At 48.6% G+C, this 23,312-nt stretch overlaps 1 protein-coding gene across 1 annotated transcript; it reads left to right on the top strand.

Annotated features, from left to right (window-relative positions):
- Positions 1-676: 676 nt before the first annotated feature.
- LOC122375961 (general transcription factor IIH subunit 1-like) lies at positions 677-9,178 on the top strand (the record flags this gene model as incomplete). Its single annotated transcript, XM_043355579.1, has 7 exons — positions 677-920; positions 1,231-1,381; positions 1,809-1,968; positions 2,387-2,590; positions 2,999-3,092; positions 3,322-3,497; positions 8,481-9,178. Coding segments are annotated over 7 exons (1,152 nt in total), but the record flags the coding sequence as incomplete, so codon positions are not given.
- Between the last annotated feature and the right edge of the window lie 14,134 nt (positions 9,179-23,312).

The raw sequence follows: 23,312 nt of genomic DNA, 5'->3' as shown, positions 1-23,312 counted from the left end.
TTGCAGTTTTAGTCTTGTATTTCTGCAGAACATTTGCTGAACTACCGGTAATTGGGTCTAAATGGCGCCGTAACATTTCTGTTTATGACACCCCACCATGAGCCGTTGGCTAGTAATTCTAAGAGCGTGGGGCGGTACTATGCCTTTTCAACACCTCCTCACTCCCGTCGCTACTGCGTATTTCCCCGCCCGGTGGTCGGTCCGCGGCCCGTGTGTTACGGGTCAGGTGGCAGTAGAACCGTACCCGGGACTTCGATAACGACCTTGGGTCGCTCAAACGTGACGTGTTTGGTGGACGGGGAGTGGCAGAATCAGTGCGACATCTGACCCAAATGGGCTGCAGATGGAGCGTTGTTAGCGTGCGAATGATCGTGGCTTAGATGATGGAGCTTAATGTTCGTGGAAGTTTCGTTGCCCGGCCTTGACCCTGTGCTTCGTAATGCCGTGCCGTGACCACGGTTTACATATCCTTAGTCATTACTCTTACGAACGTGTAGGTTCGTCCGTAATATGTCAACTACGCACCATGTTATTATTAGTGCATTATTTTTGTAAAAGAAGCACGGTGTAAGCAAATTCGTTGTCGCTCTTCGTCCGATACTTATTCCGTCTTTCCCTTCCCAGCACCGTATCAGCCCGGACGAACCACAGCCTCTAACTGTTTGTATTCCAACAGGCCGACATAAAACCACAAACGGACGGCTGTAACGGGCTGAAGTACAATTTGAACGTAGACACCATCAACTCCATCTACAAGACGTACCCGGCGGTACGGCGGAAGTTCTTCGAGTACGTGCCGGGCCGAATGTCGGAGTCCGAGTTTTGGACGCGCTTCTTCCAGTCACACTATTTCCATAGGGATCGGATCAATTTGAGCAGCAAGGACCTGTTTACCGACTGCGCCCGACAGGATGAGAAAGGTAACCGCGGTGGGAGAGAGAAGTATGAAGGGAACACTGTGATGGCTCGGGTGAGCGGATGTTGGGTTTTTCCCAGTTGTCCAGTAATCGTTGGATTCAATATTTAATTGTTTTTTTTTTCTTCTTCTTCTTCTTCTTATTCTTCTTCTTCCAAGAACGCAACTTGAATTAATTTGAGCTAAAGGCTGTAACGCCGCTCTACGGCACTCTGGGCCGTTTACTAAACGCTGATCGATTCTGCTTCTTCACACACTTTACCACATTCTGTCACTGACTTACCTCCCCATCCTGCCTCATTTCTACGCGGCAGTGATCCAGCAGGAGCTCCAGGAGGAGCTGGACGACCCGATGCTGGACCTGCGGAGGATGACCGACTCGACGGTCGGCGATGGCTACGGCAGCGACAGCAGCGCGGTCGGAGTCGGCCAGACCAACACGGCCACCGTCAGCATGATCAGACGGTGAGCGGGCGGCGGTAGCTGAGAGTTTAGTGATCTTGCCGGTAGTGTGATAAGATGGTGAGCGGGCTGGGAGCGGAGGGAAGCGACCCTGACATGATGCGACCTTGTACTTGGCGAAGCTGGAGTAGCGGTCTTGTCGTTAGCATTATCAGGCTGTGAGCATAGTGGTCTGGTGTCGTTTGATTTTTTGCAGGTGTCTTCTCTTTCGCATGATGAGACAGAAAGGGCGGGAGTGCAGGACGTTTCGTTTCACGAGGAGACTCCACAGCAGCGGCCGGGTGGATATCGGGAGAAAGACTGTCGGGTGCTAGATAACTTCTCCTTGGTGTGAAAGTCTATTGCTTATTCGCTGGTCACTGATCGGGTATTGTTATCCATTTCATAATCTCTCATATTTGACCAGCTGTTCATTCCCCCCTGCCGACAGGTTTAACCAGCACTCAATAAACGTTCTGAAGGCGAGTTTGACCCCAGAGGGTGTGGCGGCGGCGGCAGCGACTCCGGCCAAACCCCAGCAGAACGGCCAGTCGAACGGAGAGGCCAGCTCAGCGGCACCGCCGGCCGAGAGGGACCCCGCCGCCAAGAGGGTGAGCTCTACCTATCGGTAACGTTAGGTTGAATGTTGAGGCTTTCTTGTGCGTTAGAGCTAGTCATTTGCGAGGCAGCGGCCCGTTGTCATTTGCCACTGTGTTGCACGAAATGCGATCTAGCTCTGGTTTCGTTGTTGACCCCTCTGTTAGTCTGACACATCCGTTTTTATGCTTGTGCATCAGTCCTTTTCCGTTTCTTCCCTTTCGTCTCTCATACATAAATATTTGCTCTAATCTAACTTCTACCTGTTTCTACCCTTCTTGTCTGACATCCATTTATATTTTCTTGCATTCTGCGTGGTCCGTCTCCAGACTCGGTAACTTTTCCGATTTATATCCCCATCTCTGACCCTCCTATCTCTTCTCGTCATCTCTAACCCTATCTCTCATTCCCTCGTCTCTGTCCCTCGGCCAGGCTCGTCTGGAGGAGCGCACCTGTTACGAGGACCTCGAGGCGGCGCCACCGTCCGCCGGCCAGCCGCTTAGTCTCACCAAGGTGGAGCGGTACCTCAGCGGACCCACCCCGGACCTGGCACAGCTGGGCAGCGAGCCACCCTCGGCCAGCGCCGCCCGCCGGCTCAGAGAAAACGTCCTCCACTGGCGGCCCTTCACCAATAAGGTCGGTGAGGCTTCGGGACTGGACGGAAGAGGTGGACGGAGCAGGCCACGGGGGTGAGATTGTTGAGCTAGTTATGCGTTAGGCTATTACGTGATAGGATTACAACCCTGACTTCTTTTCTTACTGTTGAATTGACGTGGGCATTTCGGATGTTCTCTATCGTTTTGTGGAGGTGACTACGCGAGCTTGCTAGTCATTTATGCAGTTTTCATGATGGCTAGAGTAAGACAATTCCACCATACTAATGTGCCCACTTATTTTCTGACTAGTACCGCCGACGGTCCGTCTACCATCGATTGAGCCCACTACTGACCATCAGCTCCGCCGCACTAGGATGCCCTGTAGTAGCTGTCCTTTCTCGTTCGTTCCCTAGCGCGCCAACTGTGATCTGACCGTGTATTCCGACAGGTGTTAGACCCTCAGACGGCCGTCAGCGTCCTGGGTGATCTGTCCCCGGGAGGAGCATTGATGAAGACGTCGCACAAAGATAGAAACGCCTCCGGTGAGTACATGGGGTGATGGGATTGTGAGCGATGGGAATAAGAGTGAAGGGGTTCAGAGTGGTTGGGATGGTAACGTTGTGCTGCTCGGTGAGGGAAGTTTTGAAGGGTTTGTACTTTGTTTCACATATGAGTAACCGTATTTGTTCTTTCACAAGCCTTTTGCTTCTCAGAGCAAGCCTTTTGCTTCTTCTCAAAATATTTCGCCTCAAACGCCATCGTTGTTCGCAGCCGACCTGCCCGATCAGGTGAAGACGGAGCTTGCTGCCATCTACCGGTCAGCGGGCGAACTATTGCGGCACTTCTGGGCGTGCTTTCCCGTCTCGACGCCTGCTCTGGAGGAGAAGGTAGCGAAGATGGAGGACACACTACATAAATTCCACCAGCTCAAAATACAAAACTTTGAGGTAAGTTACGCAGATGAGACATTGTAGAAATTAGACCATACACATGTATGTAAACCGCAGACCGCTAAATGGGTGGTAGGTATATAGACTTATTCGATATATCATGGAAATTATTGCAGCTCATAATCTGCTGAGCATAGATTAACCGGATGCAGCGAATACTTGGGGAGGGGGGGGGGGGGGGCTGGTCGGCCTGTCCTTCGGGGCGGGCTCAGCCCCGATGACTCGCTAGGATGCCTGCCCAGACTAACTAATGTCTCCCCCTAATTCCTATCATCCTTCCGGCTCTGAAATTGTCTTGTCAGACCGAAAGGGCTAACGTGGGGCTAACCCAACAAACAATTAGGATGTGGTTTACCAAGTAGTTGCAATAGACCTCTATGGGCCTTTTTTGATTTAGGGATGGGTTCATTTTCATCAATGTTAACTGTGACGTATGCATGACGGTTGTAAGGTAAGACGCTGTGGGCATAAGTTTGGTTTCTTGGTAGATAATTTTTCATGAAACGGCTGGTAATTATGCAACATACCGGTCAAATTCGTTAAGTGTAAGTTTATGGGCATCGTATTGGCATTTCTATTTCTTTTCTGACGAGACGACAAAAGTTGATCGTGTACCGCGTTACGGAATATTTTGCCATAGCTTTGGCATGTTTTTTATTGAAAAGATGCGTCGAACAGCATCGTTCGGTGCGTAGGAATTTACCGTTTGTTATCATATTTGCCGTGAATATTAAACTCATCCGTATGAGTAGTACATAGAGTACTAGTACATGTAGTACATAGTATTATTTCCGATTGTCCAGGACACGTCCAAGCGCATTAGGTGTTAATTCAAATTGATCGTTGAAATAGTTCGTCTCACCGAGCCTTCCCGAGTCTTTCCCGAATCGAATATTTCTGTAAAGGTATTTTATTGATCAGCGATCTTTCGTTCGTTCGTTCGCTTCCGGTTTCCACCGGCGGTTTATTGGGTGTTATACAGGCAAGTTCAATTCGATATACACATATAAACAATGCATAACTAGAAGACTTGATGGCGCCACCGGATGGCAAGGAAATGAGATCACAGGGATCTTTGATAGCTTTTGCGATAAGTGAGAATGTGTGAGCCACTGAAAGACTAGCTGGATCGAGGTAGACACTGGTGAGCTGCCGTAATAAACATTTACAACTGGTCGTCTTTCACGGACTGGCACATCCTGTTTATTTCACCGTTTTTATCAAATGTGTTATGTAGCGTAAACATACGTCGTCTGGTGCAATATAAACACGGACTCAGTATTACATAAGACAGATAAGAAACATGCAGGGCTTAGTGCTACTGATACTAAGAGTACGTATTCTGACCCGGGTCGGGGTTGTAATTTTGTGGACGCTGGTTTAGCTGGAATAAATGAATTGTAGCTACTTTAAATGTAATTCATTTTCTGCTATTTTTACCGGCTAACTAAAATGTGTCGAAGAAATCTATGCGAAATTGTTATCCTGAGGTTAGTGTTTAATAAGGTTTTCTTTACACATTTCCTTAGCAAGTAAATCAACTGTAGTGCGAATCAAAGTGGTTCTATAGATATAATATACTATATAGATATAGATATTATAGATATCAGCTTGTGTGCGACATGGATATACAATACATGAAGCCATTCGTTATGTTGATTAAAAATGCTATGATCGTTCTTGTCTAAAGCTCGCTTCTCCCGCTCTTTTTTTTTTTTTTTTGGTTAGGCCCTTTCGGTCCAGCCCCGCGCGGGGCTGGGGGGTAAATTTTACCCCCCTCGCGAATTTTTGCGATATCTCAAAAACGGCGGCGCGCAGCGCCGCCAAACTTTCAGTACCTTTTCTGACATCAATTTGACACGTTCCCTGAAAATTTGAGCGAAATCCGTCGGAAATTTTCTGAGAAATTGACGTTTTAGTGACGTCATGTTCGCCATTTTCGCCTCAAAAACGGCAAAAGTTCAAACGCCGCTAACATCTTCATTTTTAAAGGAATCAAGACGTAACAAAAAAGGTTATACGTAATTTTACTTTGTCTATCAAATGGCTATCTCGGTTTTTTGAAAATTTTGGATTTTGGCCTAAATTTTTTCAAAAAACTGACTTTTTTGGGAAAATCTTTATAAAATCCAAAATTTTGAGTCTATCGAAAACCGGAATATATGTCAGAGAAGTGGTCTATGTGCACCTACATACCAAATTTTAGAAGAATCGGTTCAAAAATGTGGGAGTTATTCAAAATTTTATGACGTCACGACACACAAATTTTTTGAAAAATGACTTTTTTGGAAGTTCTAGACCTCGTACGGAAATAAAAATAGCACCATTCGATTCGCCGTGAAAAACTGCATCAGATAGACACCTTTTTAGGCCTTAACAACCAACTTCAAAATTTGACCTCACTTGACCTGACCTTGACCTGACCTCGACCTGAAATTCATCCCGAGGTGGTCCATATCACTTATTGAGTGTGCCTATTGAATTCTATGAGTAAAATGACCCATAAAACATGTGCCGCACATGCCCTTTTCTATATTTTGTTTTTTGGTGACCTGACCTGACCTGACCTGACCTTGACCTTGACCTCTGAATGATATTGTATGCAACGAATATTGTCTTGGTAGCCTAAGAACACGTTTTGGGCGATCAGTCTCAGTCCATGACTCCATTCTTCGGCAACTACGGTGCAAGGCCGATACTGTAGAAACTTGCAATTTGTACCCTTGACCTGACCTTGACCTTGACCTCAAACTTTAAATTAAGTACATGTTTTTAGTAGTTCGTGATGAGAGCTTTCGATTGGCGTTTGAATTTTCCAAATCGGACCATTAGTTCGGGAGATAACAGGGGGGTAAAATTTACCCCCCCCCCCAGCCCCGCGCGTTCGGCTGGAGACCCCAGCCCCGCGCGGGTTAAGACCATTTCAGAGCCGGGAGGATGATAGGATATAGGGGGAGACATTGGTCTGGGCAGGCACCCTAGTGAGTCGCCGGGGCTGAGCCCGTCCAGAGGACAGGCCACCCAGCCCCAAGGCACTCACTGCACCCGGCTACGGGGTGCGCTCCCTCGGGAGCAGCGGTGCCGCTCCAAGGGAGCAGCCCGCATGAGATAAAGTTGCCTGTCCAGCCCGGAGGGGGGTTGCGGCGTGGAGGAGAAGGATTTCAGTTTCCTGAGGATAGAAGCACGGAACGGTGCTCCCGCTCTTCCCATCATTATTACAACATGACAAACCATTCAGAGTATGCAGTAAGCAGAAAATCCACACCCATCAGCCTCTCTCGGCAACAGCTCGTTATCTCAATGAATCAGGCCACTCACCCCGGAAGTTTTTCATTCCGGCTGACGGCAGAACACGCCGGCAGCAGTGCCAGCCAGTCGGGCCTCTGGGTCCAAGGACAGGGCTCTGAGTGGGCCACCCAAGCAACTCGGCTCATCAACATCATGCAGTGCTCCCAACTCTCGTGTAATACGATACTAATTGCATAGATAATGGGACAACAGCATGTTTTACTAATAACTTAAATGTGAAGGTGTTAATGATGAGGGCTATTGGATATTTCTGATTGACGTAAGCAGCATGCCAATGTGATATGTTTTGGGTTTGATCGTTTCTGCCATTTAAATGCATAGGGGAGAGTGGGGCACATTCGTGCAAAAAATGGATAAACCCATATATCTGTTCTTTGGTTAGTGCAATGGCAAAATTGTTGATTGTAGTATGGACAGGAACTATTGCAGATAGTTTTCCTCTTTAAAAGTTATCCTATAAAATTATTGCTTCCATTAGAAAAAATGACTTTTATTAACTCTGAACATTTGCACGAAACTGCCCCACCTATGGGGCACATTCGTTCAAGAGATGGGGCACTTCCGTTCACCCGGCAAAATTCGAGAAATTACCGGGCATTACCAGAAATTTACCAAAGGAAATTGGCAGGGGGTCATTTCACTTGATTCCTTTCGACAAGAATGCATTGCACAACAAATGTAGAAAGAATGGGCTGGCCAACAAGAATGTGCCAACTGCCGGCCAAGTTCGCCAACTGCCGGCCAAGACCTCGCCAAGTTCGCGTGAATTGCTCGTCACGACGTCGCAAGCAGTCGAGACTGAGTCAGGCGAGCGTCATTAGAGAAACCTACTACAGATAAAGTCATAAATCGCAAAAACTAAAAAAATATGCACGAATGTGCCCCCAGGCAGTGCGTACACGAACCTGCCCCACAACGTTATTAGTAATATATTTCAAAATTTATTTTTGAAAAAATGACACTTTTTCAACAAACAAGTTTGCAGCAGTTCCGTGAATAGAGTGGGCTTCTTCACCCCCAATTTTGAAAAGCTGAACCACATTTCCGAGTCAGGATCACGAAAATGGATGATATGAGAAAAGTTTGGAAAGCTCGCGAATATTAAAAATTTGCGTTTTTATCAAGCATGACAGCAGGTACAGTGTTGTCTTCTACGGGGAACGAAGGGCGGCAATGATAGACATATTTCCATAATTTACCTTGAGCTCGTGCAGTCACTCGTGTTCCCATAAACTGCTGAAAACGAATGTGCCCCATGCACGAATGTGCCCCACTCTCCCCTATATTTTTCACCAGTAAACGAATCGGTTGATTTTTTCGGACGAATGCAGTCAGTTTCAACTTAACAGTCACAGCTTCATTCCTTTTCCGTCGGCGCTAATTTTAACTAGCTGCAAAGTTTCGTTTACGAACGCTTTTCTCGTCTAAATCTTGATGGTTGTGGAATGAATCCTGAACACGCCGTTCCTAAATGTTTACGTTCTCATGTGTGTTTCTTTCGAGGTCAGGATCCGTTGTCAGGCGTGTGTTCATGGTGCCCAGCTGAAACTAACTACATCACATTACGAGATTATGACCGCACGGCGCCTTTTCCGCTCTGACCTCGGAGGGCCTGCGCTTCGGACACGCCCCCCGCTCCGCCCGCGTCTGACCCCCTCCACCCCTCCCCAGGACACGGTGTGCCGCCAGGCCGGCCTGGGCCCCGAGGTCACGGCCCATCTGAACCAGATGCTCTCGGCGGCCTACGCCAAGTACGAGTCGTGGCGCTCTCTGCGCCGCTCCCTGCAGCGGTAGCCGAGGCCCACCGAACGTGCCGGCCGAACTAGGGCCGGCACGACACCCGCGTCCGGCCGCAGATCCGCCTTTCCTAGTCGCACCAGCGCGCAGTGCTCACGCGCGCCCGAGCGCCGGCCAAACGGCTCCACCGGCGCCGCTCGGGAATGTTCCAGATGTGTTTTTGAGCTGCACCTGAAGGTAGTGCATGTCCAGACGGCGCCTGCGCGACCCAGAGGGGATGACTGTGACTCATGTTCCGTGCTTTCGCGTTGGATCCGTGTTGAGACTGGTGCCCGTATGGTGTCGGTTGGCGGTGGGTTGGGGTGTGTCTGATCCGCTGCAGAGGGTTTGTGGTCGCGTCAGGTCGCTCGAGGCACCGCCAGTGGTCAGTGTCGGTCGACTCACGCTCCGGTGCCCCGCACGCACACACACGTGCGTTAATTTATCAGTCCCGATCCAGTGAATGAGATTGTTTTGTGCGTGTTCCTGCTCGTGATGAAGGCCGTGAAACGTGAGTCACGGCCGAGCGATAAACAGCAAATAACGGGCCGCTGTTAACGTGTATTGAGATACAAATACAGTTGACCATTGTATGCACCCTTTTTTAAATGGGAGTGAAAGTATTGAAATGGGACGGACCAAGCCAACAAGTGAACGCGTTATGGATACCTAAGGCCCGAAGACGTCCAAGAAAACGAGTTTTGAGCTGCTTTTTTCGTCGTGAGAGCTGAAGAATTGGAATGATTTACCGGTCTGACGTTCCTTTTGTGGTACGTTTGTAAGGTAGGCAACCCGCATAGCACGTAATCGTGTGCCTGGAAAATGGACAAGTGCCCTGACAATTACGGACTGGTTTTAGGACAGTTAAGGTGAATCAACCATCTACTTCGTATTCTCAACGAATAATACTTAGAACTGCCTATAAATATAATAAAAGTGCTTGGTTCCACCTGCCAAGTGCCAATGGTATTTTTCTGGCGCATTACGTACTGACGAGTGACGAGTGACTATACGTGTCACACTGCACTCGGCCATTTAAGCTGCGTGTTTTGCACTCCAGTCCTCAGTATTTTGACCACTTCTCATGACTCATTCGTCGCGTATCCCCCAGTGGCACAGAGTGCCGGTTGTCGGGCCGGCCACCTCAGCTCACTGCTCAGGGGAGTGTTTAGGCTGCTGGAGCGCGGTGCTAGTGATGTTTATTCGGGTCGACTCACCGACGCCGACGCCGACACGGTCGCAGAGTTCCGTCCAAACTCCAACGAGCTAGACGGCGTGGTAGTTGGATGGGCGACGACCGTATGGATGAGTGACTAGATGCCAAGCCTAGCTATGTTAGAAACTGTCGACGCACTGCATGATCAAGATTTGGATCGTTTCCAGAGTCGATCGGCGCACGTAGTTACAGATAAAGCGTACCTATGCATAGCCGCGGATACGCTCCTACATTAAAGGGACCCTCCCACCTTAACATTAGTTTTGAGTTGAGATAGCCAAATTGGTGGCCATGGCCTGAAAATACCGGTTTGGGCATTCACAACATCGAAAAATGCTTTAATTCGGAGATATGGAATTTCAAACTTGCAGTTTTCGGATTCTAAGGGGCTAATGCATTGGTATGCCCCCTTAGAATTTGTGACGTCAGCGGAGATCTAACGATTTTTAAATCTTTTACTAAAACGTTTGGCAGCACGCGGTGGTATACGCTGCTTTGCGCGCAACAAATGCCGCACTTTCAAATAAAGTCGCTAGGAACAGCGGAGATCCCAAAAAGTAAACAAAAGTAAAAGTCTAATATCTTGAATATCGGTGAATATTTTTCGATGAAATTTGGTAGATATTCATTTTTGCTCTTTCTGAACCGAGCGACATCACTTTCATGCCAATTCATTAACTTTTTTGAAGGTGGGAGGGTCCCTTTAATTATGGCCGTACCTACATGCTCTTGATGTTGATCAAGACAGCCCATATTCAGCCCAGATTCAGCCCGGATTCAGCCCAGATTCGGAACACCTCCGATCAAGCTGAAACTCGCACACAATGTAGGCCATGACATGCGTAATCCACAGTCCAAGTCATTCGGTGGCACTCCCAGCCGTTACCTAGAGAGGTCAGCAAAGGTCACGTGGCCCAAATTTGCACAGCAGATTGTGGCCCACCCAGTAGAGCTAGAGCGCTAAAAATGGCACCAATCGACTCGCCAGCATCTAATCTTACTTTCCCAACACTCATTTGACCTCTCAAGGTCATGCGATGACCTAAGGTCATTTGTAGGCTATGTCGAAAATACACTTGCACAGCAGTTTTCGAGTAGATGGATTGACCGAATCCCAAATCAAAGCACATCATCCGGTAGCCCATAGGCCGTAGTAACTTTGCTTAAAAACCGCTTTTCGATATGTGACCCCGTTTGACCTAGGCAGGTCAAAATGTGCAAATAAACGACACTCAATACGTCTCAGCCCGGATTCAGCCCTGATTCGGGACAACTCCGATCAAGCTGAAACTCGCACACAATGTAGGCCATGACATGCCCAATCCACAGTCCAAGTCATTCGGTGGCACTCCCAGCCGTTTGACCTACAGAGGTCAGCAAAGGTCACGTGGCCCAAATTTGCACAGCAGATTGTGGCCCACCCAGTAGAGCTAGAGCGCTAAAAATGGCACCAATCGACTCGCCAGCATCTAATCTTACTTTCCCAACACTCATTTGACCTCTCAAGGTCATGCGATGACCTAAGGTCATTTGTAGGCTATGTCGAAAATACACTTGCACAGCAGTTTTCGAGTAGATGGATTGACCGAATTCCAAATCAAAGCACATCATCGGGTAGCCCATACGCCGTAGTAACTTTCCTTAAAAACCGCTTTTCGATATGTCACCCCGTTTGACCTCGGCAGGTCAAAATGTGCAAATAAACGACACTCAATACGTCTCAGCCCGGATTCAGCCCTGATTCGGGACAACTCCGATCAAGCTGAAACTCGCACACAATGTAGGCCATGACATGCCCAATCCACAGTCCAAGTCATTCGGTGGCACACCCAGCCGTTTGACCTACAGAGGTCAGCAAAGGTCACGTGGCCCAAATTTGCACAGCAGATTGTGGCCCACCCAGTAGAGCTAGAGCGCTAAAAATGGCACCAATCGACTCGCCAGCATCTAATCTTACTTTCCCAACACTCATTTGACCTCTCAAGGTCATGCGATGACCTAAGGTCATTTGTAGGCTATGTCAAAAATACACTTGCACAGCAGTTTTCGAGTAGATGGATTGACCGAATTCCAAATCAAAGCACATCATCGGGTAGCCCATAGGCCGTAGTAACTTTCCTGAAAAACCGCTTTTCGATATGTCACCCCGTTTGACCTTGGCAGGTCAAAATGTGCAAATAAACGACACTCAATACGTCTCAGCCCGGATTCAGCCCTGATTCAGGACACCTCCGATCAAGCTGAAACTCGCACACAATGTAGGCCATGACATGCCCAATCCACAGTCCAAGTCATTCGGTGGCACTCCCAGCCGTTTGACCTAGAGAGGTCAGCAAAGGTCACGTGGCCCAAAATTGCACAGCAGATTGTGGCCCACCCAGTAGAGCTAGAGCGCTAAAAATGGCACCAATCGACTCGCCAGCATCTAATCTTACTTTCCCAACACTCATTTGACCTCTCAAGGTCATGCGATGACCTAAGGTCAATTGTGGGCTATGTCGAAAATGCACTTGCACAGCAGTTTTCGAGTAGATGGATTGACCGAATTCCAAATCAAAGCACATCATCCGGTAGCCCATAGGCCGTAGTAACTTTCCTCAAAAACCGCTTTTCGATATGTGACCCCGTTTGACCTCGGCAGGTCAAAATGTGCAAATAAACGACACTCAATACGTCGCAGCCCGGATTCAGCCCAGATTCGGGACACCTCCGATCAAGCTGAAACTCGCACACAATGTAGGCCATGACATGCCCGATCCACAGTCCAAGTCATTCGGTGGCACTCCCAGCCGTTTGACCTAGAGAGGTCAGAAAAGGTCACGTGGCCCAAATTTGCACAGCAGATTGTGGCCCACCCAGTAGAGCTAGAGCGCTAAAAATGGCACCAATCGACTCGCCAGAATCTAATCTTACTTTCCCAACACTCATTTGACCTCTCAAGGTCATGCGATGACCTAAGGTCATTTGTAGGCTATGTCGAAAATACACTTGCACAGCAGTTTTCGAGTAGATGGATTGACCGAATTCCAAATCAAAGCACATCATCGGGTAGCCCATACGCCGTAGTAACTTTCCTTAAAAACCGCTTTTCGATATGTCACCCCGTTTGACCTCGGCAGGTCAAAATGTGCAAATAAACGACACTCAATACGTCTCAGCCCGGATTCAGCCCTGATTCGGGACAACTCCGATCAAGCTGAAACTCGCACACAATGTAGGCCATGACATGCCCAATCCACAGTCCAAGTCATTCGGTGGCACACCCAGCCGTTTGACCTACAGAGGTCAGCAAAGGTCACGTGGCCCAAATTTGCACAGCAGATTGTGGCCCACCCAGTAGAGCTAGAGCGCTAAAAATGGCACCAATCGACTCGCCAGCATCTAATCTTACTTTCCCAACACTCATTTGACCTCTCAAGGTCATGCGATGACCTAAGGTCATTTGTAGGCTATGTCAAAAATACACTTGCACAGCAGTTTTCGAGTAGATGGATTGACCGAATTCCAAATCAAAGCATTTCATCGGGTAGCCCATAGGCCGTAGTAACTTTCCTGAAAAACCGCTTTTCGATATGTCACCCCGTTTGACCTTGGTAGGTCAAAATGTGCAAATAAACGACACTCAATACGTCTCAGCCCGGATTCAGCCCTGATTCAGGACACCTCCGATCAAGCTGAAACTCGCACACAATGTAGGCCATGACATGCCCAATCCACAGTCCAAGTCATTCGGTGGCACTCCCAGCCGTTTGACCTAGAGAGGTCAGCAAAGGTCACGTGGCCCAAAATTGCACAGCAGATTGTGGCCCACCCAGTAGAGCTAGAGCGCTAAAAATGGCACCAATCGACTCGCCAGCATCTAATCTTACTTTCCCAACACTCATTTGACCTCTCAAGGTCATGCGATGACCTAAGGTCATTTGTGGGCTATGTCGAAAATGCACTTGCACAGCAGTTTTCGAGTAGATGGATTGACCGAATTCCAAATCAAAGCACATCATCCGGTAGCCCATAGGCCGTAGTAACTTTCCTTAAAAACCGCTTTTCGATATGTGACCCCGTTTGACCTCGGCAGGTCAAAATGTGCAAATAAACGACACTCAATACGTCGCAGCCCGGATTCAGCCCAGATTCGGGACACCTCCGATCAAGCTGAAACTCGCACACAATGTAGGCCATGACATGCCCGATCCACAGTCCAAGTCATTCGGTGGCACTCCCAGCCGTTTGACCTAGAGAGGTCAGAAAAGGTCACGTGGCCCAAATTTGCACAGCAGATTGTGGCCCACCCAGTAGAGCTAGAGCGCTAAAAATGGCACCAATCGACTCGCCAGAATCTAATCTTACTTTCCCAACACTCATTTGACCTCTCAAGGTCATGCGATGACCTAAGGTCATTTGTAGGCTATGTCGAAAATACACTTGCACAGCAGTTTTCGAGTAGATGGATTGACCGAATTCCAAATCAAAGCACATCATCGGATAGCCCATAAGCCGTAGTAAATTCGCTTAAAAACCGCTTTTCGATATGTGACCCCGTTTGACCTCGGCAGGTCAAAATGTGCAAATAAACGACACTCAATACGTCTCAGCCCGGATTCAGCCCTGATTCGGGACAACTCCGATCAAGCTGAAACTCGCACACAATGTAGGCCATGACATGCCCAATCCACAGTCCAAGTCATTCGGTGGCACTCCCAGCCGTTTGACCTACAGAGGTCAGCAAAGGTCACGTGGCCCAAATTTGCACAGCAGATTGTGGCCCACCCAGTAGAGCTAGAGCGCTAAAAATGGCACCAATCGACTCGCCAGCATCTAATCTTACTTTCCCAACACTCATTTGACCTCTCAAGGTCATGCGATGACCTAAGGTCATTTGTAGGCTATGTCGAAAATACACTTGCACAGCAGTTTTCGAGTAGATGGATTGACCGAATTCCAAATCAAAGCACATCATCGGGTAGCCCATAGGCCGTAGTAACTTTGCTTAAAAACCGCTTTTCGATATGTCACCCCGTTTGACCTTGGCAGGTCAAAATGTGCAAATAAACGACACTCAATACGTCTCAGCCCGGATTCAGCCCTGATTCAGGACACCTCCGATCAAGCTGAAACTCGCACACAATGTAGGCCATGACATGCCCAATCCACAGTCCAAGTCATTCGGTGGCACTCCCAGCCGTTTGACCTAGAGAGGTCAGCAAAGGTCACGTGGCCCAAATTTGCACAGCAGATTGTGGCCCACCCAGTAGAGCTAGAGCACTAAAAATGGCACTAATCGACTCGCCAGCATCTAATCTTACTTTCCCAACACTCATTTGACCTCTCAAGGTCATGCGATGACCTAAGGTCATTTGTGGGCTATGTCGAAAATGCACTTGCACAGCAGTTTTCGAGTAGATGGATTGACCGAATTCCAAATCAAAGCACATCATCCGGTAGCCCATAGGCCGTAGTAACTTTCCTTAAAAACCGCTTTTCGATATGTGACCCCGTTTGACCTCGGCAGGTCAAAATGTGCAAATAAACGACACTCAATACGTCGCAGCCCGGATTCAGCCCAGATTCGGGACACCTCCGATCAAGCTGAAACTCGCACACAATGTAGGCCATGACATGCCCGATCCACAGTCCAAGTCATTCGGTGGCACTCCCAGCCGTTTGACCTAGAGAGGTCAGAAAAGGTCACGTGGCCCAAATTTGCACAGCAGATTGTGGCCCACCCAGTAGAGCTAGAGCGCTAAAAATGGCACCAATCGACTCGCCAGCATCTAATCTTACTTTCCCAACACTCATTTGACCTCTCAAGGTCATGCGATGACCTAAGGTCATTTGTAGGCTATGTCAAAAATACACTTGCACAGCAGTTTTCGAGTAGATGGATTGACCGAATTCCAAATCAAAGCACATCATCGGGTAGCCCATAGGCCGTAGTAACTTTCCTGAAAAACCGCTTTTCGATATGTCACCCCGTTTGACCTTGGCAGGTCAAAATGTGCAAATAAACGACACTCAATACGTCTCAGCCCGGATTCAGCCCTGATTCAGGACACCTCCGATCAAGCTGAAACTCGCACACAATGTAGGCCATGACATGCCCAATCCACAGTCCAAGTCATTCGGTGGCACTCCCAGCCGTTTGACCTAGAGAGGTCAGCAAAGGTCACGTGGCCCAAATTTGCACAGCAGATTGTGGCCCACCCAGTAGAGCTAGAGCGCTAAAAGTGGCACCAATCGACTCGCCAGCATCTAATCTTACTTTCCCAACACTCATTTGACCTCTCAAGGTCATGCGATGACCTAAGGTCATTTGTGGGCTATGTCGAAAATGCACTTGCACAGCAGTTTTCGAGTAGATGGATTGACCGAATTCCAAATCAAAGCACATCATCCGGTAGCCCATAGGCCGTAGTAACTTTCCTTAAAAACCGCTTTTCGATATGTGACCCCGTTTGACCTCGGCAGGTCAAAATGTGCAAATAAACGACACTCAATACGTCGCAGCCCGGATTCAGCCCAGATTCGGGACACCTCCGATCAAGCTGAAACTCGCACACAATGTAGGCCATGACATGCCCGATCCACAGTCCAAGTCATTCGGTGGCACTCCCAGCCGTTTGACCTAGAGAGGTCAGAAAAGGTCACGTGGCCCAAATTTGCACAGCAGATTGTGGCCCACCCAGTAGAGCTAGAGCGCTAAAAATGGCACCAATCGACTCGCCAGCATCTAATCTTACTTTCCCAACACTCATTTGACCTCTCAAGGTCATACGATGACCTAAGGTCATTTGTAGGCTATGTCGAAAATACACTTGCACAGCAGTTTTCGAGTAGATGGATTGACCGAATTCCAAATCAAAGCACATCATCGGGTAGCCCATAAGCCGTAGTAACTTTGCTTAAAAACCGCTTTTCGATATGTGACCCCGTTTGACCTCGGCAGGTCAAAATGTGCAAATAAACGACACTCAATACGTCGCAGCCCGGATTCAGCCCAGATTTGGGACACCTCTGATCAAGCTGAAACTCGCACACAATGTAGGCCATGACATACCCTATCCACAGTCCAAGTCATTCGGTGGCACTCCCAGCCGTTTGACCTACAGAGGTCAGCAAAGGTCACGTGGCCCAAATTTGCACAGCAGATTGTGGCCCACCCAGTAGAGCTAGAGCGCTAAAAATGGCACCAATCGACTCGCCAGCATCTAATCTTACTTTCCCAACACTCATTTGACCTCTCAAGGTCATGCGATGACCTAAGGTCATTTGTAGGCTATGTCGAAAATACACTTGCACAGCAGTTTTCGAGTAGATGGATTGACCGAATTCCAAATCAAAGCACATCATCGGGTAGCCCATAGGCCGTAGTAACTTTGCTTAAAAACCGCTTTTCGATATGTCACCCCGTTTGACCTTGGCAGGTCAAAATGTGCAAATAAACGACACTCAATACGTCTCAGCCCGGATTCAGCCCTGATTCAGGACACCTCCGATCAAGCTGAAACTCGCACACAATGTAGGCCATGACATGCCCAATCCACAGTCCAAGTCATTCGGTGGCACTCCCAGCCGTTTGACCTAGAGAGGTCAGCAAAGGTCACGTGGCCCAAATTTGCACAGCAGATTGTGGCCCACCCAGTAGAGCTAGAGCGCTAAAAATGGCACTAATCGACTCGCCAGCATCTAATCTTACTTTCCCAACACTCATTTGACCTCTCAAGGTCATGCGATGACCTAAGGTCATTTGTGGGCTATGTCGAAAATGCACTTGCACAGCAGTTTTCGAGTAGATGGATTGACCGAATTCCAAATCAAAGCACATCATCCGGTAGCCCATAGGCCGTAGTAACTTTCCTTAAAAACCGCTTTTCGATATGTGACCCCGTTTGACCTCGGCAGGTCAAAATGTGCAAATAAACGACACTCAATACGTCGCAGCCCGGATTCAGCCCAGATTCGGGACACCTCTGATCAAGCTGAAACTCGCACACAATGTAGGCCATGACATACCCTATCCACAGTCCAAGTCATTCGGTGGCACTCCCAGCCGTTTGACCTACAGAGGTCAGCAAAGGTCACGTGGCCCAAATTTGCACAGCAGATTGTGGCCCACCCAGTAGAGCTAGAGCGCTAAAAATGGCACCAATCGACTCGCCAGCATCTAATCTTACTTTCCCAACACTCATTTGACCTCTCAAGGTCATGCGATGACCTAAGGTCATTTGTAGGCTATGTCGAAAATACACTTGCACAGCAGTTTTCGAGTAGATGGATTGACCGAATTCCAAATCAAAGCACATCATCGGGTAGCCCATAGGCCGTAGTAACTTTTCTTAAAAACCGCTTTTCGATATGTGACCCCGTTTGACCTCGGCAGGTCAAAATGTGCAAATAAACGACACTCAATACGTCTCAGCCCTGATTCAGCCCTGATTCGGGACACCTCCGATCAAGCTGAAACTCGCACACAATGTAGGCCATGACATTCCCAATCCACAGTCCAAGTCATTCGGTGGCACTCCCAGCCGTTTGACCTAGAGAGGTCAGCAAAGGTCACGTCGCCCAAATTTGCACAGCAGATTGTGGCCCACCCAGTAGAGCTAGAGCGCTAAAAATGGCACCAATCGACTCGCCAGCATCTAATCTTACTTTCCCAACACTCATTTGACCTCTCAAGGTCATGCGATGACTTAAGGTCATTTGTGGGCTATGTCGTGACCTTTGCTGACCTCTCTAGGTCAAACGGCTGGGAGTGCCACCGAATGACTTGGACTGTGGATCGGGCATGTTATGGCCTACATTGTGTGCGAGTTTCAGCTTGATCGGAGGTGTCCCGAATCTGGGCTGAATCCGGGCTGCGACGTATTGAGTGTCGTTTATTTGCACATTTTGACCTGCAGAGGTCAAACGGGGTCACATATCGAAAAGCGGTTTTTAAGCAAAGTTACTACGGCCTATGGGCTACCTGATGATGTGCTTTGATTTGGAATTCGGTCAATCCATCTACTCGAAAACTGCTGTGCAAGTGTATTTTCGACATAGCCCACAAATGACCTTAGGTCATCGCATGACCTTGAGAGGTCCAATGAGTGTTGGGAAAGTAAGATTAGATGCTGGCGAGTCGATTGGTGCCATTTTTAGCGCTTTAGCTCTACTGAGTGGGCCACAATCTGCTGTGCAAATTTTGGCCACGTGACCTTTGCTGACCTTTCTAGGTCAAACGGCTGGGAGTGCCACCGAATGACTTGCACTGTGGATTGGGCATGTCATGTCCTACATTGTGTGCGAGTTTCAGCTTGATCGGAGGTGTCCCGAATCTGGGCTGAATCCGGGCTGCGACGTATTGAGTGTCGTTTATTTGCACATTTTGACCTGCAGAGGTCAAACGGGGTCACATATCGAAAAGCGGTTTTTAAGGAAAGTTACTACGGCCTATGGGCTACCCGATGATGTGCTTTGATTTGGAATTTGGTCAATCCATCTACTCGAAAACTGCTGTGCAAGTGTATTTTCGACATAGCCCACAAATGACCTTAGGTCATCGCATGACCTTGAGAGGTTAAATGAGTGTTGGGAAAGTAAGATTAGATGCTGGCGAGTCGATTGGTGCCACTTTTAGCGCTCTAGCTCTACTGGGTGGGCCACAATCTGCTGTGCAAATTTGGGCCACGTGACCTTTGCTGACCTCTCTAGGTCAAACGGCTAGGAGTGCCACCGAATGACTTGAACTGTGGATTGGGCATGTCATGTCCTACATTGTGTGCGAGTTTCAGCTTGATCGGAGGTGTCCCGAATCTGGGCTGAATCCGGGCTGCGACGTATTGAGTGTCGTTTATTTGCACATTTTGACCTGCAGAGGTCAAACGGGGTCACATATCGAAAAGCGGTTTTTAAGCAAAGTTACTACGGCCTATGGGCTACCCGATGATGTGCTTTGATTTGGAATTCGGTCAATCCATGTACTCGAAAACTGCTGTGCAAGTGTATTTTCGACATAGCCCACAAATGACCTTAGGTCATCGCATGACCTTGAGAGGTCAAATGAGTCTTGGGAAAGTAAAATTAGATGCTGGCGAGTCGATTGGTGCCATTTTTAGTGCTCTAGCTCTACTGGGTGGGCCACAATCTGCTGTGCAAATTTGGGCCACGTGACATTTGCTGACCTATGTAGGTCAAACGGCTGGGAGTGCCACCGAATGACTTGGACTGTGGATTGGGCATGTTATGGCCTACATTGTGTGCGAGTTTCAGCTTGATCGGAGGTGTCCCGAATCTGGGCTGAATCCGGGCTGCGACGTATTGAGTATCGTTTATTTGCACATTTTGACCTGCCGAGGTCAAACGGGGTCACATATCGAAAAGCGGTTTTTAGGAAAAGTTACTACGGCCTATGGGCTACCCGATAATGTGCTTTGATTTGAAATTCGGTCAATCCATCTACTCGAAAACTGCTGTGCAAGTGTATTTTCGACATAGCCCACAAATGACCTTAGGTCATTGCATGACCTTGAGAGGTCAAATGAGTGTTGGGAAAGTAAGATTAGATGCTGGCGAGTCGATTGGTGCCATTTTTAGCGCTCTAGCTCTACTGGGTGGGCCACAATCTGCTGTGCAAATTTGGGCCACGTGACCTTTGCTGACCTCTCTAGGTCAAACGGCTGGGAGTGCCACCGAATGACTTGGACTGTGGATCGGGCATGTTATGGCCTACATTGTGTGCGAGTTTCAGCTTGATCGGAGGTGTCCCGAATCTGGGCTGAATCCGGGCTGCGACGTATTGAGTGTCGTTTATTTGCACATTTTGACCTGCCGAGGTTAAACGGGATCACATATCGAAAAGCGGTTTTTAAGGAAAGTTACTACGGCCTATGGGCTACCTGATGATGTGCTTTGATTTGGAATTCGGTCAATCCATCTACTCGAAAACTGCTGTGCAAGTGTATTTTCGACATAGCCCACAAATGACCTTAGGTCATCGCATGACCTTGAGAGGTCCAATGAGTGTTGGGAAAGTAAGATTAGATGCTGGCGAGTCGATTGGTGCCATTTTTAGCGCTCTAGCTCTACTGAGTGGGCCACAATCTGCTGTGCAAATTTTGGCCACGTGACCTTTGCTGACCTCTCTAGGTGAAACGGCTTGGAGTGCCACCGAATGACTTGGACTGTGGATTGGGCATGTCATGGCCTACATTGTGTGCGAGTTTCAGCTTGATCGGAGGTGTCCCGAATCTGGGCTGAATCCGGGCTGCGACGTATTGAGTGTCGTTTATTTGCACATTTTGACCTGCAGAGGTCAAACGGGGTCACATATCGAAAAGCTTTTTTAAGGAAAGTTACTACGGCCTATGGGCTACCCGATGATGTGCTTTGATTTGGAATTCGGTCAATCCATCTACTCGAAAACTGCTGTGCAAGTGTATTTTCGACATAGCCCACAAATGACCTTAGGTCATCGCATGACCTTGAGAGGTCAAATGAGTGTTGGGAAAGTAAGATTAGATGCTGGCGAGTCGATTGGTGCCATTTTTAGCGCTCTAGCTCTACTGGGTGGGCCACAATCTGCTGTGCAAATTTGGGCCACGTGACCTTTGCTGACCTCTCTAGGTCAAACGGCTAGGAGTGCCACCGAATGACTTGGACTGTGGATTGGGCATGTCATGGCCTACATTGTGTGCGAGTTTCAGCTTGATCGGAGGTGTCCCGAATCTGGGCTGAATCCGGGCTGCGACGTATTGAGTGTCGTTTATTTGCACATTTTGACCTGCAGAGGTTAAACGGGGTCACATATCGAAAAGCGGTTTTTAAGGAAAGTTACTAAGGCCTATGGGCTACCCGATGATGTGCTTTGATTTGGAATTCGGTCAATCCATCTACTCGAAAACTGCTGTGCAAGTGTATTTTCGACATAGCCCACAAATGACCTTAGGTCATCGCATGACCTTGAGAGGTCAAATGAGTGTTGGGAAAGTAAGATTAGATGCTGGCGAGTCGATTGGTGCCATTTTTAGCGCTCTAGCTCTACTGGGTGGGCCACAATCTGCTGTGCAAATTTGGGCCACGTGACCTTTGCTGACCTCTCTAGGTCAAACGGCTGGGAGTGCCACCGAATGACTTGGACTTTGGATCGGGCATGTCATGGCCTACATTGTGTGTGAGTTTCAGCTTGATCGGAGGTGTCCCGAATCTGGGCTGAATCCGGGCTGAATCTGGGCTGAATATGGGCTGTCTTGACGGACATCATGCTCTTGAATGCATTTGTGCGCGACTTTATGGCACAGGGCTCTTAAACGTTATTTGCAACTGAATGTTACTCCTCTCACGCCTCTATTCTATACGTATGCTCCCCAAAGGAAATGTGTTACGGTGAAGCCTGACCTTATGATGCTGATGTTTGAATGCTTGAAAGCTATTTGAATGCTGATGTTTATTGGGGCTTTAGGGCGCGTCGACCACAAAGATCAATTTGCGCCCATGGTATTCGAATGCATCCATCACCGGTGTGTTACCATTCATTCAGTGTCCAAAGTGTAGATGTGTGGGCACACAGGTCAATACCTACTGCATGTGTCGCGCCACTCGACAATAAGGCCCGTTCTGGGCACACAGAGCTGCGGACGTCGCTGTGGAGCGCTACTGTATCGCAGCCGGTGTGCCGCTAATAGAAACGGCGGCATTGCGGCGAGGCCATGGGACGACGCTGAAGGACTAACACGGGGGTATAGAGCCGGTATTGATCGGACATCGGTCATGGGTGCGCCTCGTCGGGTATAGCCTAAGGCCAAGTCGTGAGCCTCTCCCCATAAACTGAATCAGAATCGTCGAATAAGTATTGCTTTGCAGTACAGCAGATGCTAGCTTTTCAGCAGCTGGTGTGCTCTGTAAAAGGCGAACATTTTGTTTTTCCAGCTATCGTTTGAAAAAAAAAAAAATATCGACGAAGATGATGAATTTTATGAGCGAGCGCATTAGCGTCCATTATACTTATACCGCTTTCATGGTGACGATTGACGAGACGAGGAACATCTACGTGGTGAGAAACACATCACGTCACATAACACTTATATCGTCTTTTTTACATCCCTAGTGCAGCGCAATGCAGGTGCAGTGTCCCCTCGTCACTGTGTCACTCCCGCACTCGTCACTGATGTAGACGAGTGGGGGAGGGTTGACCGCTTCTGACCCCCACCCGGCACCTGACTCTCCTGCTCCTGGCCAAGTCAGCGTCTTGACTGAACCTCTCCCCGACTCCGCGGTGCTCTCGGATAGGTGTATCAGTGCTAAAACCGTCTCAGGTAACCAAAAGTCACTCAGTATAAGACGTAGGACGTACTGAGTACTGACACCCCGGGGCAGGGGGTCACACAGCTCCTTTTCTCTGCATACGACGGTGCTCCGTGGCCCCTGATATTGTCCTCAAATTGGCTGCCAGGCCCGTGATATCACGATTTAGACGCTGTCCCGGGACGGCTGTGAGGAGAACGCTACGTGACGGCCGTGATGGGTAAGCTAAC

The sequence above is a fragment of the Amphibalanus amphitrite genome, unplaced genomic scaffold (genome assembly GCF_019059575.1).
Source record: "Amphibalanus amphitrite isolate SeventyFive unplaced genomic scaffold, NRLGWU_Aamphi_draft 001969F_arrow, whole genome shotgun sequence".
Taxonomy (NCBI): Eukaryota; Metazoa; Arthropoda; class Thecostraca; order Balanomorpha; family Balanidae; genus Amphibalanus; species Amphibalanus amphitrite.
Note: the sequence above shows the minus strand (reverse complement) of the source record. Positions and strands in the feature narration are given on the sequence as shown.